The following is a 17,663-nucleotide window of genomic DNA, read 5'->3' as shown; positions in this document are numbered from 1 at the left end:
TGCTTGCAGCCTTACTGGGCTTTCAGGGTCTCACTGCATGGTAGTTTGCTCTTGCTAATCCTTTAACATTTTGTTATCTTTGTTAAAGTAAGAGGTCCTTAAGTAAAGTGGCTACCAAATGTAAATTCTTTCTCAAATCTAATTAGTAGAAGTATTTATCAATGTAGAAAAAGATTAGCTATCTAACTTGGATTTTCCGTGGACTTCCATGATAATTACATACTTTTGTGAATTATGCCAGTTGTTATTAATAAAACTATTAATGGATTTTTATATTAAAACAAATTTCGACTAACATTTTTAATTTATATATATTATAGTTATATGGGGAAATCAAGTCATGATTTGATTGAGAAGAAATTTATTGGTGGCTTCACTGAAAATGTAAATGAAGGATTAAAGTATATAGAGTAACAACAAATGTCTTAGGCGTGAGAACTGATGACTAGTGGCTTGCTAACTAGAGGATGTATTGTTACATGAGAGGTAACATCTTCAGGCTGTCACTACTAGAGCAGTTTACTTTTGTTAGGCTTAAAGGAGCCGAGACGGGGCATAAATGCTTCTCCTCTGATTTCCTTCCAGCGGTTTCACCAGTGATCATTAAGGAGTGGGCAGCTTACAAAGGGAAATCTCCGCAAACTCCAGAACTGGTGGAAGCTCTTGCCTTCAGGGAGTGGACCTGCCCCAACCTGAAGAGGCTCTGGCTGGGGAAGGCAGTGGAGGACAAGAACCGCAGGATGAGGGCCTTCCTGGCCTGCATGAGGTCAGACACTCCAGCCATGCTCAACCCAGCCAGCGTGCCCACTCATCTCACGGTGCTGTGCTGTGTCCTACGGTAGGTGTGGCACGGCTGCTCTGGCAGCTGCATGTTCTCCAGCAGGTGATTGTACAATGCCTCTCAGAGACCTGTGTATGAAGTAGGGGGCGGGGGAGGCGTGGATTTTATTCTAGGTGAACTGGGTTATCTGTTGAAATTCATCCACATCTCATATTTACATATAACTACAGAAATATAGGCCATGTAAATGCAATGTGGACTTGAATTTATGTTGTATAATATGTTTACAGAATAGGTATATTTGGTGAACACGTGCTTTATCCTATCTAATAAAAGAGTAATATGCAAATTAACAGTCATACCCTCACTCCACACTCCATCAGTCCTTCACAAAGATGGCGGCGGCCACGGAGCTGGAATGAGCGGGAGGCTTGGTTGCCCCTGGCAATGGAGGAAGCCAAGCTTCCTGCCTGCCCTGGCCGGCCCTGAGCTCCGCTCAAGGCTACAAAGTTTCAATTGTAGAAGATAAATAAATGCCAGATACCTGCTTCCAGCCGGCCTGGCCTCCACTCAAGGAGGGGCTGGGAACATGGGTTTCCAGGGGCAACCCAGGCTTCAAGTGGGACCAAGGCAAGAAAGTTTCAATTATAGAAGTTAAATAAATCCCAGATACCTGCTTCCAGCCAGTGGCCATGGCTAGCCTGAAAACGGCCCTCAGCCCCTCACCCAGGCTGGCCAGGCACCCCAGTAGGGACCCCCACCCTGAAGGGGTGTGGCCAGCCTGAAAACAGCTCTCAGTTCCTTACCCAGGCTGGCCAGGCACCCCAGCGGGACCCCCACCCTCATCCGGGACACCCTTCAGGGCAAACCAGCCAGCCCCCACCCATTCACCAGGCCTCTATCCTATGTAATAAAAGGGTAATATGCATGCCCTGACCGGTGTCGCTCAGTGGATAGAGCGTTAGCCTGCAGACTCAAGGGTCCCAGGTTTGATTCCGGTCAAGGGCATGTACCTTGGTTGCGGGCACATACCTAGTAGGGAGTGTGCGGGAGGCAGCTGATCGATGTCTCTCTCTCGTTGATGTTTCTAACTCTCTGTCACTCACCCTTCTTCTCTGTAAAAAATCAATAAAATATATATTTTTTTTAAAAAGGGTAATATGCAAATTGACCCTAATAGCAGAGCGACTGGGAATGACTGGTCACAATGACATACACTGACCAGCAGGGGGGCAGACGCTCAATTTAGGAGATGCCCCCTGATGGTCTGTGCGCTCCCACAGGGGGAGCTCTGCTCAGCCACAAGCCAGGCTGACATCTGCCAGCACAGCAGTGGTGGTGGGAGCCTTTCCCGCCTCCTCAGCAGCACTAAGGATGTCCGACTGCAGTTTAGGCCTGCTCCCCGCTGGCAATTGGACATCCCCCGAGGGCTCCCGGGCTGCCAGAGGGATGTCTGACTGGGAGCGGGGAGCAGGCCTAAGCCAGCAGGTGGACATCCCCCGAGGGGTCCCAGACTGTGAGAAGGCACAGGCAGGGCTGAGGGGACCCCCCCCCCCCCAACAAGTGCACAAATTTTTGTGCACTGGGCCTCTGGTCTATATATTATAAAGTCCTAAGGGACCAGCCAACTGGCTGACAGCCGGTAGCTATGACGTGCACCGACCACCAGAGTACAGATGCTCAATGCACATTATAGCGACTGGTTGTTTCTCAGTTTGGTTGATTTGCATATTAGGCTTTTATTATATAGGAGATTATTTGGGATTGTTCTATAAGGAAAATGTGTCTCTTCTTTCTGCTCATTTGTTTAACCGTATGTATCAGTGTGGACTTGGGGTTATCCAGTTTATTCCTAGCATTATAACTGATGTAGTGTCCTTATTTATTTGATTACTCGGGCCTTGGGAGCTCATTCAGTGAGCTACAGTGTCCTTTGTAACCCTGGCATGTTCTTGCTTTTTGTGGTACCACATGATGCCTAGGCTCATGCGCATCTTCCCTGCCCTGGATCCTGCCTCTAAGGGGCCAGCTCATCCTTGGAGAAAGCAGTTGAAAACCCAGATCTGGGCACTGTGTGGTTCTAGGTCCTCTCGGTTGACGGGCCACAAATGCCTGTGTAGACACTGTTTGGCATTAATTTGAGTTGGCATGCATACCTGAATCAGATTTGTTAGTTTTTTAGTATGTTTTTCTTTTAACCAATTTAAAACTCAGGGAAAGTTCCAAGAGCATTTTTTTCTTTTTAACCCAGATACTACTTGAGTGTGATTTTCTAACAAACTAGGACACTTTCCTGTATAGTCACAATATAGCCATTGGACTCAATCAGCATCTGCGCTTTATTTCTATCTTCATTTCAGACCCTCTCTTTGTGAAGCCCATTGGTTTCCAGAGGGCGGAGCAGCTCTTCCTCTGCTACTCCTGGTTTCACGGGAGGCACTTTGAAACTAATCATTCAGTGACTCTTGGTTTCTGTCCTCAGTGGCTTCTAGTCCACTGCCACCATCTTTTAATTTGGTGCTTTGTTGTCACCTACTGGACCGTAAGGGCCTTGTCAGGCTGCCCTCCAAAGTTGTCTTTGTCATTTTATGAGCCCTTCCTGACTTCTCTGCAGAGGTGCCCTGGTTGTTGTTGGTGGGGACGGTATTGGATCTCTTGTCCTCCTGGTCTGTTTACAGACACACAGACATCCACAGGCTTGTGGACTTCTGTTTGGCACCTCCAACCTGCCCACTTCAGTTCTCTCTCCCTAGGTGTGTGGCCTCTGACGCAGAAGAGACAGACAGTAAAAGCCTGGGGCACAGCTGCCCTCCGAGCCCTAACCTGTCTGAGTCCCATGTGTCCTGCCCTGAGCTGGCTCCTTCTCCTCCAGCTCCTGATGCCCTACTGGGTTGCACCTGCTTGACTGCTGACAGAGGACAGAGCTTTAGTCAGGTGTTTATTTCTTAAAGTTTCTTATATTCAGACTTTAAGGCCAGTAACTCACTTAGAAGCCTTTCCCTAATTAAATTGAGGTTGACTAAAATGAGCAGTTTCTTATCTTTCATCTCCAATGAGAATGAACTAGTGAGAAAGACCAATTCTTTATTTGGTTTTTGAATCCCTGGTTTCCTCCGATGGAAAGTTTATTTATAGACTGGTTTTTATCAATAAAAACCACCTTATATTAATTAGCCAAAAATTTAAGATTAAGAGTGGCCTAAAATCAAATTAGCAATAATGAGCTTGGTTACTTTGTATTCCTCTCTTTGAAGTTTAAAATGATGTATGGCCTTTAGTCTAGTGGGGCAACCTACTGCCCACCATATACTTGACCTAAAAAGCCTGCTGGGCCAGGCGCATGGGGCTGCCCTTGCACACAGTGTCCATGCATTAGCGTAGGGTTAGCTGCTGGTGCTGGGAGTGCAGCATTCATGTTGTTACTGCCCCTTGGTGTGGTGGTGCTTTGTGTCTTGTCTGTTATGCATTCAGCCACGTGGGTCACTGGATGCTCGGACCTCTCTTCTCTTCATGTGATTGGTCCTCATGGACCTTCATCTGCCATTACTCCAGAAAAGGCCTTCATAGAGTCTTCCTAGGTTTCAGGACTGTCCTGGTCCCTGCTTTTAAGACAGTGTTTATTGTAGTTTTTGTGTGTATGTGGTTGTTTATTAAAAAAGTACTTATTTTAGACCTTGACGAGGTTTATAAATGTAACTAATAATCTCGGGTCTGAACGAACCACTGCGTCTGTTAGTGTGTGGCATCCAGAAGCTACAGTGAGTGCAGTGCAGACCCCGTACTCCGGCAGAAGCCAGCTGACATGCTTGGGGTGAAGAGACAGTTGTGTGTGGAGTCGGTGCCTGGGACCAGGGAGTTTCTCGCTTGGGAAGACTGTTACAGATCCTAAGAAGGAGCAGCGTGTTAGATGAGGGATAGTGTCTCTCGGGACAAGTCCCAGGGCCTAGGACACCATAAATGGGTTGGTCCACTCCACTAAGAGAATCCATTCTACCTTCTGCATCTGAGGCCCCAGGACAGTAGCTGAAGGAGGCTACCCTGCATGGCCTCTATTTGGTCAGTGGATATAACCTGCGAATAACATGGAGATGGGCTGAGTAGTAGGTCTGAAGTCTTGGGGTAAAGAGTTGGGGGGAGGTTTGGAAGGGGGGGCTGGACAAAGACAAGAAATAGGGTTGGTAACAGGATGAATAGTAAGAGCTGCTTGAGAACTGGCTGTGGGCTCAGGCTGGCAGTCCAGTGGTCCTTCTCTGGGGGCATTGCAGCTGGGGGCAGGGAGAGGGCAAAGCCTGCATCCTGGACAAGGTGAGTCCCTGTGGCGTGACCCTTGGCCTTGATAGCTGGGGTGGGACAAAGGTCATTGATCCCAAGGCCAGGCTGTCATCCACAAAGACTTCTTTCCTTTCTTTGATCTTTTTTTTTTTTCCATAATTTCTAACTAGAAGAAATTGTGAGATGAATACAAAGAGCTCGTCACTGTCCTTTACCAGGTTCCCCACACACTAATGTTCTACTGCAGTTGCTTTTTGCTCCTCTCTGTGTTTGTCCTCAGTCCCTTGAATGTAAGTTGTGGGCATGATGTCCCTTTATCTTAAGCTCTTCAGTTTGTGTTTCTTAAAAAACAAGGACATTATCAAAATTAGAAAAATAATACTGGTACATCTTACGTACCGATCTCACTCAGATTTTGCCATTTGTTCTAATAGCATCTATTAGCAACAGAAAATCTTGGCTCATGCTTGCATTCAGTTGTCATGTCTCCTCCAGTCTCGACTGCTTCTTGTCTTCCTCTGGGTTGATGGAGAGACGTTTCTGAAGAGTGAGCCCTGGTTTTCTGCACACCCGGGGTCTGCGGACAGTCAGTCACCTTAGACCACAGGTGGCAGCCCCCAGCTGCACTTTGTCAACCCCTGGGGAAGCTGCTTCTCAGTCTAGGTTTGTCCATGTTCCTTTAGGATAGATTCCATTTCTGCATCTGGGGCAGGCACATCCTATCAGGGTGGTGGTGGTCTCCTTGATACTTTCACTAGTGTCAGCACCCACATGTTACATATGTCCAAATGTGATGTTAGGACAGCACTCTGGAGGATGGGGGAAGAACAGCAGGCAAATCCCTAGAATCCTTGTAACAGAGACCAGGAGGGGCCAGTGTTTGAGCAGAAGTTCAGCATGAGGGTGAAGCAAGTGTTCAGAACAGAACAGATGGCCTTTCCTGGGGTGCAGCCCAGAAAAATAGATGAGGTCCTGACCCAAGAGAGCTCACATTCTCCTGAGCGGACAGACTGGGTTATGTCTTAAAAGAATCTAAATCAATAACCAAAATAGATTATGGAGGTCTTGAACCCCAAACAGAACCAGTGGAGCCTGTTCCAACACTTGAGGAGCACAGGCAGGGTCCAGCTCCCCCTTTCTGCCCTGGCATTCACACTTCTAAAGGGCAGTGAGAGGAGGGTGAGAAAAGGGAGCCACAGATACCCTCATACCTCCATGGTAGGAAACTTGAGACCCTAGGAGAAGGTGTGGAAAAAGAATGTCCAGAGAAAACGGAGCGACGTAAAGGGGCTGAGCACATTGTCGTGTGCAGCTCGGAGAAGTGTGGACATAGGAGATGACCGAGGGTGCAGGTGCTAGCTGCTGCCAGGGTTGCCATTTGTGCCGTCCTGGGGGGGTGGTAGGCTATTTGTTTATGTAGCTGCATATCTTTATGTCCATTTTATACTCTTCTGCATCCAGAAAGGCTTTCCCAGGACTCCCAGCGAGAAAGAAGTAAATGGTAACTCTGTCAAAATGTAAGAGGAAGCCAAATGGAGGAAATAGCAGATATTCTAACCAAAAAGACTATTTGTTGCTGCAGCTAAACTGAATTCTGGGAGTCTTTGCAGCCAGGAAAACCAGGAAAGATCTTGAGAAAACCAACCTGCCCCCAAGATATTTTTTTCCTGATTAACAATTTTTAAAGTAACATCAAGCCAAGGGCTAGGGAGTGGGGGAGTTTGTGTTTCATAGGTTTGCAGATGAAAGGAGTTATGGGGGTGGGTGGTGGGGATGGTCCCACAACACTAAATGTACTTAATACCACTGCACTGTCCACTTAAATATGGTTAAAATGGTAAATTTTATGTTGTGTATTTTACCACAAGTTTTAAAAAATAAAAGGGATATATAACATGGATACTTAGGCAAAGAACATTGGGTATTGGCACACAGTCTTTTCCACAGTAGTTTTGTCAGAGTTAAATGGAGGGACTTTCTCCATATTTGCTGTTTCTTTTTCCGTGTTCCTGGGGACTGTAGGCACTCATCCTGAAGACTGTAGTTTTAATTCTCATTCTGGGCTTCCTTTCCACTTTCTGTACATTTCCCTCACTAAAGCTCATAAGACCATTGTATTTAATATTTGTGTCACTCAAACAATTGCAAAGGGTGTTATTTTTGTCATTGCAAATATTGACAGTTTAATGAAATAAAACTTTTACATCGTTCTTTAAAGTAAATCTGATCAGCCCTGACCGGTTTGGCTCAATGGATAGAGTGTCGGCCTGTGGACTCAAGGATCCCAGGTTCGATTCCAGTCAAGGGCATGTACCTTGGTTGCAGGCACATACCCAGTGGGGAATTTACAGGAGGCAGCTGATTGATGTTTCTCTCTCATCGATGTTTCAAACTTTCTATCCCTCTCCCTTCCTCTCTGTAAAAAAATCAATAAAATATATATATTTTAAAAAATGTATCTGATCAGATATAAATACCACAGAGATTTAACATCTACTGTCTTTTACTTTGAAGTTCATTTACTTCCTACTAAGGCTATGCAATTTTACCATGAAGTATCTAAGCTCTGTGCTTCTGTTTCTCCATCTCTCAGATGGGACAGTCATGGTTCCTCTGAGTTTCTGTGACCATGTGAGGAGCCAATGCATATAAATGATTAGACCAATGCCTGGCACCTAGTGAGCAGTGTTGGGATTTTTATTGAAAATATTTCTCTTAATGAGCTGGATGGAACCTCTTCCTTCTCCCATTAGTTCATGGTCCTGTGGTGAATATTAATTGTTATAAAAAAGAGTTAGGGCTTTGCACCAACTGTGATTCTCATTTTTGTTGACTTAGATGTTAAGCCCAAGAAAATTTTCCCAGCAGATGGGACTAAAAAGAGCTTTGTGAGGCGTGTCATGCAGAGATGACATAGGGATCTATCACCAGAAGTTATTTTTAGTGATCAGCTGGCAACTTGATTAGGTCATCCTTTAAGTTTGCTGGATGCAGAGAATTAGAAACTGTTGGACTTGAGCAGGACTTATGACCAAGTTCTTAGTGGTTGGTCCCTCAGGCTCTCACCACAAACGGGCATCTGCACTGCAAGGTGAATAAGGGGAAGAGGATTGGTTGGGAAAAAGGGAATGTGGACATCTGGTGGTTCTTAGGCAAATGGAAGTTATCGATTTAGAAATTGCTTTCCTGTCAGCTGCTCACATCAGGGTAGCCCCCAGTAAATCTGTGCTCGGGGACTGTAGGCGTGCATTCTGAAGACTGCACTTTTAATTCTCGTCCTGGTCTTCCTTTCCACTTCGTCCCTGTCCATTCACCGGCCACTGCTGGATCCCCTTGTGCAGATGGTTCATGAGACACTTCATCAAGGGATTCATCTGTCTTATTTGGACCTAGGTTTGCCTCCTAGGTATCCTTGAATTAAATAGATAAATCATAATATAAATTTGGTACATATTATGTGTTTTCAGGATTTAAATACTTCACAAAAGTGAAGTATATCAAAAATTACCAACCAGCTAGTTTGCAGTATGTATAAATTTAGTGTCATTTTCAATTACTCTATAATGCTGATCGGCTAGGTGATGATTGGGTTTTGTAAATGGCATCATCACTGAAAATAGGAAAGCTGGGTAAGAAAGCTGTAGAAGCCTCCTTTGCTTATGTCACCCGAACACCAGGTCATGCATGTGACTGGGGACCGCTGCATCCTAATTGCGGGCCCTCTCTGTCTGTCCACCCTGCAGGTATATGGTGCAGTGGCCTGGAGCACGGATACTGCGTCGTCAGGAGCTGGATGCCTTCCTGGCTCAGGCATTGTCCCCCAAACTCTACGAGCCTGATCAGCTGCAGGAGCTCAAGGTAACTGACACTTCCTTCCTCATCCTGGAGTCTTGCTCTGGAGTCAAGGGACAGCTCACCTCACCTGGCAGCTGAGTACATCAAACCAGTAATGCTCAGGAAGAGAACTCGAGAGCCTTCAGGGCAAAGGGAATTTCCTTCCCAGCTATTGAAATGGTCATGTCTACTTTTGTCCGAGTTTTTCCCTTGTATACCAACGGGTGTTTTATTCTTGTTTTCATATCATGAAATGAACTTGCCTTTTATTTCAGGTGGGGATCCCAAACCCTGGGAGGGAGGGCTTGGTCCTAAGAATTTCCTAACATCTGGCCAGGATCTTTTTCTTATTTCGTTCTGTTGTTCCTAATTACAACATTCGTTTTCTCTAAAAACAAAACAAAACAAAAACCATAGTCTTTGTTCTCCTAGTATTGTAAATCCCTTTTAAAAAAAAACTTGAAGAACAACGTTATATCATCATTCCTGTGCCCTTTTAGTCAGCATTTAACATCATATTCCTTTTAATTTTCCCTTCTAGTAATTCCTTTTATTCTTTGTTTTAATAATATTAGTTTTCTCCACGTTGACACCTGATTTTTCAGTGTGCTTATCTTTTTAGTGCACTTTTATTAGTTGCTGTGTTCGCATGGCTATACTTGCTTTCTAATTTCTACATTAAATTTTAGAAAGTTCAAAACTTTTTAGAGTTAGCTAAATTAGTGAATCTACCTTTTCTTTTTAATGCATAGGGTTTTGTTTTTTTCTTTGCTGTTGGTTATTTATTTGTTTGTTTGTTTGTTTGACAAAATTTGATTTATAATCAAGTAATCTCTTTTTATGAAATCGCCTTCACTTTTAGATCTTTTAGCCATTCTTTATGAAGGCGTTCTTTCCCTACAGAGGAGTTTCAGGCTCACTTTATAGATTTTTAGTGTTCTACAGTTGGGGCTCAATAAATTTCTGGTTTCCCTAAATTATTGTTAAATTCAGTAATTTGGTGTTGAGTGACCCTTGACTTTGGGGATCCCATGTCATTGTGGTCACCTTAGGCTTCTGATGACTTTGAAACAAGCTAAATAAGATAACAAACTTAGGAGAATCTACCTCAAATTGTATTCTTTACTTTGTAGATTAAGCTTTTCTGTTTGTTAGACAGAAATTATTTCTAATGGTTTTGAATTTAAGTTTTTGTTCTAGAATATTTGGCCGGGTGTCCCCTGAGAGGCTGGTACTAAGCACAGGCTCTACCTCCTGTGTCCTAGAGTGTGGTGCCCCCACCACCATCTTCATCACCAGACTGCTCAGGGGTGTTGTAAATACTTTTACTAGAGTGTGGTGCCATCCCTCTACCTCTACTTCCTGTTTCTCTTATTTAGATTATTACATCAGTATTGACATCCCAGTTCTGAAAATCAGACCGCCAGGTATCAGGTATGCCCACCAAGCCTTATTCACCATCAAGTTGCTTTTACTCAAAGTTCATCTTTTCTCCCATATCCTTTTCATTTTTGGATCAACACATAGGATATAACTTTCGAAAGACAGTCACACTCTAAGCTTTCATTTTGGTTCTTTTGAAGTCTTAGTGCTTTCATGGTTTTCTCCTGATTCTTCATCTAAAGCTAGGTTTCTAGAGCTGTGTTAGAAAATGCAGGTACTTCAGGCCCACCCCTGTCCCTTTGACTCTTCTGGTCTAGAGGTCTGTGTTCCCTTCACCAAGGGCAGCCTGAACGTTGGCACTCCGTTCATGAGTAGCATAGATTTTGAAAGAACCAGAAGGAAAAACAATAGCTGCCCTTGGGGCTAGAGGTAATTGGTTTTTTAAGATTGAAGATACCCTCAGCTATCAGATTGAGAACTGATAGGAATAATTATTATTTAAATGCTACAAAAATTCCAATGTAGAGCTGAGAGAGGGTCCTAAAATTCAGTGATAGAAAAGTAAATTTTAAAACTTCTTTTTCGTTTAATCATTAAAAGTTGTTTCGATATATCAAAGTCAGTGACAGTGCTTTCCTACAAAAAGCCATTTCACTGTGTAGGATATAGTCAACTCTTGATATTTGGTGGTGTTTTAAGGGCCAGTATCCAGTTTGTGGATTGCCAGACCCTGTTTCTCTTCCACTTCTATCTATATGCTTTGAGAATAAATAGGAAAATAGAAAGAAAAGACCTAATTTTGACAATTTGGCCTCTGGTTGGCTTTTCTGGTGGGAGGTTGGGTCGGGAAATATGTTGAAACTATTAGTTAAAATGACTTTATAAGAGTTTCATCTGGTCTGTGCTCTGTCCGCCCCCTGCATCCTAAACATTTGAGTGTTCTGTGTGGCTCATTGAGGCCCTGGGGCCATGATTACCCCCTCACTTTTCTTTGGTATATTAGGTGCTTCGCCTAGGTTACCAGTGTGGATGAAATCACTAAGGTAGAGTCAGTACTGTGTTTGGAGGAGGGGTGGGTAAAGGGTGAGGAGAAGGACCTTTGCACAGTTTCAGTTTTTGTCCAGTTTCTCCTTGCTCTTGACATCCCTATAATTGTCTTACATTCTTCTAACAGTTTCACATGCCAAGTGCAAAATATAAAGATAGAGAATGAAGAGCTGTAAATACGGCGTATGGGCTGCAGCATGTCTGTGGTGCGTGTATGAGTTATTGTACATGTAGGTAAATAGGACCAGTCATAGTAAGAGTCTGCTGCCCAGTAATTAGAAATCAGACAAAGTTCCTTTACTGGAATTTGGTTCTTGACCTAATTGGGCAGAGATTAAATTTTCCATACTGTATTTCCTATAAAGTCAGAAAATGTTGTCAACATTTCTCAAGTTGAGGAACTTTGGATAGTGTTGAATATTTTATCCTGGTTGGTATAAGAAATTGAGATTGGAAGGTGTGGTCAAGAGTTCAGATTCTGGTGCTGTTAGTTACCAGTATTGTGACCTTGAGCTCCTGTGGTTCAGTTTCTTCATCTTTTAAGTGGAGTACTAAGAGCAGCACCTGCATCGTATGATTTTTGAGATGTAAATGAGGCAATACATGCAAAGATACTTAGAGCAGTGTCTGATACAAATTTATTAAGTTCCCCATAAATAGTAGATAGTATTCTTTGTATAATTAACACTTAAGGACAGAAGTATAAACTGCTATGTAAAGTAATTTAAAAATTGCCATAGGCAAGATATACACAGCAACTGAGATTTTATTCCCATTATTTAGACAACTTTTATTCTAAGAATTTTTCTCTGATAAATTACTGGTAGTTGTTATTACTGAAACTAAGTGACTTGAAAATGATTTTTTAAATCCAGAAAAACACAATTTCTCAACTAATGGTGAGGCTATTTAAAATAAGAAATGTGTGTGGATAATGTAGGCTTCTCCATTCCTCTCATCAGCTCACCAGGAGATTACTCTCTCTAACTAGGGTGCTTCTGTGCTCCACACATCTTTCTTAGCCTCAACACTCAGATAACCATCTGCCCAGAGTGGTTTTGAGCTTTATTAGTCAAATAAGGGTTTGTTGTCAGTGTGACCAACACCACCATTGACAAAGACATGGGAGCAGCATCGTGCCTCCGCAGAAGGCTGCTGCTGGCACCTGCCTTAGCTTTTGTAGCCAGCAGACTTTCGAGCAGCACCGGCACATTGTTGCCTTTCCCTCCGCTTTGACCTGGCCCAGAGGCCATGGCCAGCAGGAAAAGAGGAGGCCAGGTTGCTGCCTTGGCACATTCCACAATGTCAGCTTTTAGGGAGGAGAAACCCCCTGTTACTGCCTTGAGACTCAGAGTTTACACTTCCTATCTGCCCTCTCTTTCCCTACTTTCTGCTCATAAACATAAAAATGCATCTAATTCCATCACCCTAACCCCACTTGTCCTCAACTGAACATGTTTAGTTCCCCTTTCCAGCATTGCATGGGAGAAGCAGGGGTCAGCAGGGTGGAGAGACTTCTCCAGGTTCAGGAAGTTCTGAACTGCATTGACTTAAAATTTAAAAAATAATAATAAAAAATATATTTCAATTAAAAAATGGTTGGAAAACATCATGTTAACTAATAATGGGGACTGATAGCACAAAACAGCAAATATTCATAAATTCATCAATATTTGGCACTGGAATGATCTTTTTTCTCTTTAATGAAAAGCCAGTTTACCTGCCACATTTAGGTATTGTTTAGGTTGAAACCTGTAAAGATGACATTCTTGAGACTCCATCCATGTGGGAAGACAGAAACCAGGACAGCTAAAACTCAGTCCCGGATAATCCACAAACTAGGTCCTTCACAGGCAGATAATCAAGAGTTGACTGTATTGGTCAGTGTTTCTCACCCTGCACAGCAGCTGCTAGGAGAGAGAGCTGTGTGCGCACAGGAGGGCTCCCAGCGCTAATGACCCAGTGAGAAGAAGGGGAAACAGCCTCTAGATGCTGATAGTCTGCATGGTTCAGATACAGTGTTTTGTTGTTGTGTTCTTTCATTTATAAGCTATCCATTTCTCCTAAAACATTTTGACAGTCTCATTAATAAGTTGCTATCTAAAACATTAACATATAAAATAATGTAAACAAAGTACAAGTTTTAGAATGAAATTATACCAAGTGATATTTTAGTACAACTATTTGAAAAATGCATAATCTTGTTAGAATGTTCCTTTTTACAATCTTTCTGCTAATTCACTACCAGTATATAGAATCTGAAGTGTAAAAGTTTGATTTCATAAATGAATTGTGGGCTTCTTAACTGCTAAGGAGACTATTAATAATCTGTTACTTTATCATGTGTCAACCTTAAACAGTATTATTTTACACTTGTATAATGCTTCACATGTCCAAATTGAAATGTTTCAGTATGTTTATAAAATAGTCTCTTAAATTTAAATGTTAACTAACATAAAAAGTCTTTGTGTTGAAACAGGCCAGTGGTAGGTCACTGTATGGTGTTGATTAACAGGTTTGCTTAGGGTGTCTTTGAGGGGTGTCCTGGTTAACCGTGAGAGTTGTAGTCAGACATTGTGACAACTTGGTAATGCAGTACTCTTACTCCATAGAAATCACTCTTTTCCATTTAAAGATTGAGAACCTTGACCCTCGAGGCATTCAGCTGTCAGCTCTCTTCATGAGTGGCGTGGACATGGCCCTGTTTGCAAACGACGCATGTGGCCAGCCCGTGCCCTGGGAACACTGCTGTCCTTGGATGTATTTTGATGGGAAGCTCTTCCAGTCCAAACTCCTTAAAGCAAGCCGGGAAAAGACCCCACTCATCGACCTCTGTGATGGTCAGGTCAGTTGCAGGAACGCAGTCTGGTGGAGGTGGGGAGGAACAGTGTCCACCTTCAAACAGAGGGAAATACCACTCACTGTCTAATCAGTCGTCTTTCATACCAAATTTATAATGCCCCCAGGTGACAGCATTCTGTTTCAGATTGGGTCCAGCCCATGTGTGAGTTCATGTCAGTTCAGTGCTGAGCTCTGGATACACATTTACATTAGACTCTCATTAATCACCATAATTATGTTCTGTGAATTTGCCTCAAACATTGAGTTAGCAGATAGTGAATCTCGCCTCATATGGGAAATGCACAGCGAGGTTCCTCTATCCTCCAGTGACAACATCTTTGTCAACTGATAAGCATATAACCTTGTTTATGTGTTTCTATTTAAAAACATCTCAATGAATATATATTGTTAATTCACTCACATTGAACTCAAGGCCAGCAGCGCTATAACTCAGCCTGAAATGAACAAAGCTCATCTAACACATGTATTTTCTCCATGAGGCATATCACAGCCTGGTACTTAGGAACACCGATCGCACTCAGCACTGCGCTTGGGGCCAAGTCAAACAGCAAAGTCACCCACAATAATTTTTAAACACCACTAAGTAGATGGTGAACAGGACATTTGTTCATAGTATAAAAGCTGAAACAAAAATGCAGAGTGTCATCTTCTTCAACCTCAACTTGAAACCCAAAGTGTCCCCTACTCTGCACATCTGTGAATGACCATGATAATGCTCAGTATTGATCTGGGATTGCAAGTACATTTTAGTAAGTAGGTGAATTCACAGATGTGTGGAGCTCATGAATAGTAAGGATTGACTGGTGTTTTTTTGTGTGTTTTTTTTTTTTTAATTCTGGTTTAAAAATAAAGTGAAGTGGGTTGTCAGGTTATTTGGTCCCATTGCCTAAAAGAGGCTCATAGTCAGTTCAAGCCTTTAAACCTTAGAGTATAAAAGATGCAATCTCTAAGGTCTGGTTTACTATGAAGTAAGCACATTTTCACATTCTGGTTAAAGATTGGTTGTTCATAAGACACTCCAGTTGAATTTTTTGGCCGTTGGATGAGCTTTGTTTGGGCTGAGTTATAGCACTGAAGTCAATGGAATTTGACACACGCAAGTTGTATATTCCACATCTGTGAAGGTTATGTTGTCTTCCATGATGTAATGAACATGAAATGGTACAACAGTCATTCCACGGGCAGTCTTGCAGACAGGTCAGGTCCCGTCCTGAAGAGAGAGCTCCAGGCTTCTCTGAGGAGGCATCTGTCACTCTGTACCACAGTTGACTCTGTGAAATGCAGTGAATACCTGACCTAATACTACAGAGGGGAGAATCAACTTTAAAGATATGAACTAGGCATCATCTACCCTGCGGTGCATGGGTGGAAAGAGGAAAACTGGGTGAGATGTCTTGACTTAGCCATTGATTTTGAGACCCAAATTTACAGTTTCATTAATAGCTATTGGAGTCAATGGTTCTCACCTGAGGATCTGCTCAGATAGTAGAAATTCATTTTTGTTTTTGAGATTAAGAGGTATTTTATTTTATTTTTATTTATTTTTTTTGCAATTTTGCTCTTGTGGTCATGTTTTCATTCTGCAAACAAGTACTACTGAGCAGACTGACTGTTTACAGATAAATAACTAGACATGGTATAGCAGCCTCTATGTCACTTCCTCCCTGTCCATTCTAATTCAGCTGGAACCTTCTAAGTCACATTTTCACATGCTGCGCTTGACTTGCAGGCTGAGCAAGCTGCCAAGGTAGAAAAGATGCGGCAGAGCATCCTGGAAGGGCTGAACTTCTCCCGGCAGAGCCTCCCGCTCCCCTTCCCACCGCCCTCGGCGCTGCCTTTCTACCCCACCTCTGTGTACCCGAGGCACTTCGGGCCTGTCCCCCAAGCTCAGGGCCGAGGGCGTGGCTTTGCAGGTGAGTAGGTCCCCCTCTGCAGGTAGGACTGTGCTGGTGTGGGAAGACAGAGGCACACACAGCTTTCAGGCCTTCGTGGGCCATATCTTGCAATGTTGAGACACTCTAATTAACTGGCAGGCTTAGTTATGAAAGGAACAAGTGGATCCCAGAAGAGTTTCTGGGAAGGGGAAAAAGGGGCTACGAAAGCTGTTGCAGTGATGAGATTTTAAAGACTTTTTCTCCTGTGAGGTCTCTACTAAGGCCTCCTCCTGGATACTGACTGGGCCACCAGATAGCGCCTGGGTGCAGGAGGCTCCTTCAGTATCGGTGGGAGTGACATGTCAGTGTTCTGGTGTTGACAAGAGGGTTGGCTGTTGATGGTGTAAGAACAAGACCTAGGAAATGGGGGTCGCTCTGCCTGAAAACCCACCGGGGGCTCTCCCCTGAACCTGGTTCCTCACAGCTTCTCCCGTCTCTCTCCACCCGGGTCCCACAGGAGTCTGTGGCTTTGGAGGCCCCTATGGGGAAACTGTAGCAACAGGCGCCTACCGTGCCTTCCGCGTGGCGACGGCAGCAGGACACTGTGGAGCCTTCTCAGGCAGTGACGGCAGCAGGACTAGCAAGTCGCAGGGCGGTAATTATGCCATGCCTTCTAGAGCTTCTGCCCGCCAGCAGCTTCCCTGCTCCTCTGGCTCCTCTTCTGTCCTGACTCTAGCAGCACATTCTTTCCACGAGCCCCTCCCCCTGCGTTTGTTTCTGCTCCTCTCCCAGCTCCTGTTTGCCCCCAGGTCTCTGCAGCAGCTTTGCTGTGGCCCATCCCTGCCTTCCTTCTGGGCTGTCATGTGTCTATACACAGACTTTGTGTGCACCCAGGCCTCTACCCATCACTTCTTGTGATAGAGCCGGCTGCCCAATAATACCCGGGGATGTGTCTTTCCTACCTTATTCCCCAACAGCCCATCTCGGTAAAGAGGATTATGCATGTATAGAAGATTCTAAGGCCACAGTAGAATTCCTGGCATAAAAATTTAACACAGCTTGAAACATTTTAAAAGAAACATCTGATATTAGATATATACTGGTAAATGAGTTTGTTTGTTTTAAATTCCCATTGCTTCTCTTATTTGTATTAGGCTTACAAGGGAAAAAAGAAGTGTTAACATTTAGTTTTGAAATCATGTCTTGTGATTTTGCTGTAATATGAAGCCTGAGACTGGGGGCTTTGTCACAAATCCTGCATTTCGAGACTGCAGATTTAAACCTGGCCATCAAGTCGACACTAGAGGGTTATTCACATACATTTTTAAGTAACTTTGAGGATAGGCAGGCCTCTCTCTTTTAACCAGGGATGTTTTCCAGCTCAATTACTTGGGTGCTTACAGAGGTTTGTGAGAATTCTGGTGTAGCAGTGAGACTCTCACAGATGAGTGCAGCCCCCTGTGTGGCCACAGGAGCATTTGTCCCTCCGCACTGGACCTGCATGCCCCTTTTCCTGCCTCCCCTGGGTTCTCCCGGCTGTCGGTGCTTTTTTTCCTTCCTGTCCCTGTGCCATGCGGCACACAGTGAGGTGTGCTCTGGTTCACAGTTGG

The 17,663-nt window shown here is 43.8% G+C and overlaps 1 protein-coding gene across 3 annotated transcripts in view; it reads left to right on the top strand.

Moving 5' to 3' along the window:
* The window catches only part of FAM120A (family with sequence similarity 120 member A), a 113,222-nt gene that overhangs the window by 79,788 nt on the left and 15,771 nt on the right, over positions 1 to 17,663 (top strand). The window contains exons 11-15 of one of the 3 annotated variants that reach the window (XM_070400874.1): positions 586 to 838; positions 8,797 to 8,911; positions 13,953 to 14,162; positions 15,909 to 16,092; positions 16,571 to 16,708. In XM_070400874.1, coding sequence (XP_070256975.1) covers positions 586 to 838; positions 8,797 to 8,911; positions 13,953 to 14,162; positions 15,909 to 16,092; positions 16,571 to 16,708 — 900 coding nt within the window. Of the gene's footprint in view, positions 1 to 585; positions 839 to 8,796; positions 8,912 to 10,266; positions 10,315 to 13,952; positions 14,163 to 15,908; positions 16,093 to 16,570; positions 16,709 to 17,663 lie in introns of those variants that run through there. The other 2 variants (XM_070400875.1, XM_070400876.1) reach the window with 2 other exon arrangements.

This window comes from Myotis yumanensis, unplaced genomic scaffold, assembly GCF_028538775.1.
Source record: "Myotis yumanensis isolate MYYU_CA2020_CCGP unplaced genomic scaffold, mMyoYum1.0.hap1 SCAF_21, whole genome shotgun sequence".
Taxonomy (NCBI): domain Eukaryota; kingdom Metazoa; phylum Chordata; class Mammalia; order Chiroptera; family Vespertilionidae; genus Myotis; species Myotis yumanensis.
The sequence above is the reverse complement of the archived record's forward strand: the minus strand, read 5'-3'. Positions and strand labels throughout refer to the sequence as shown.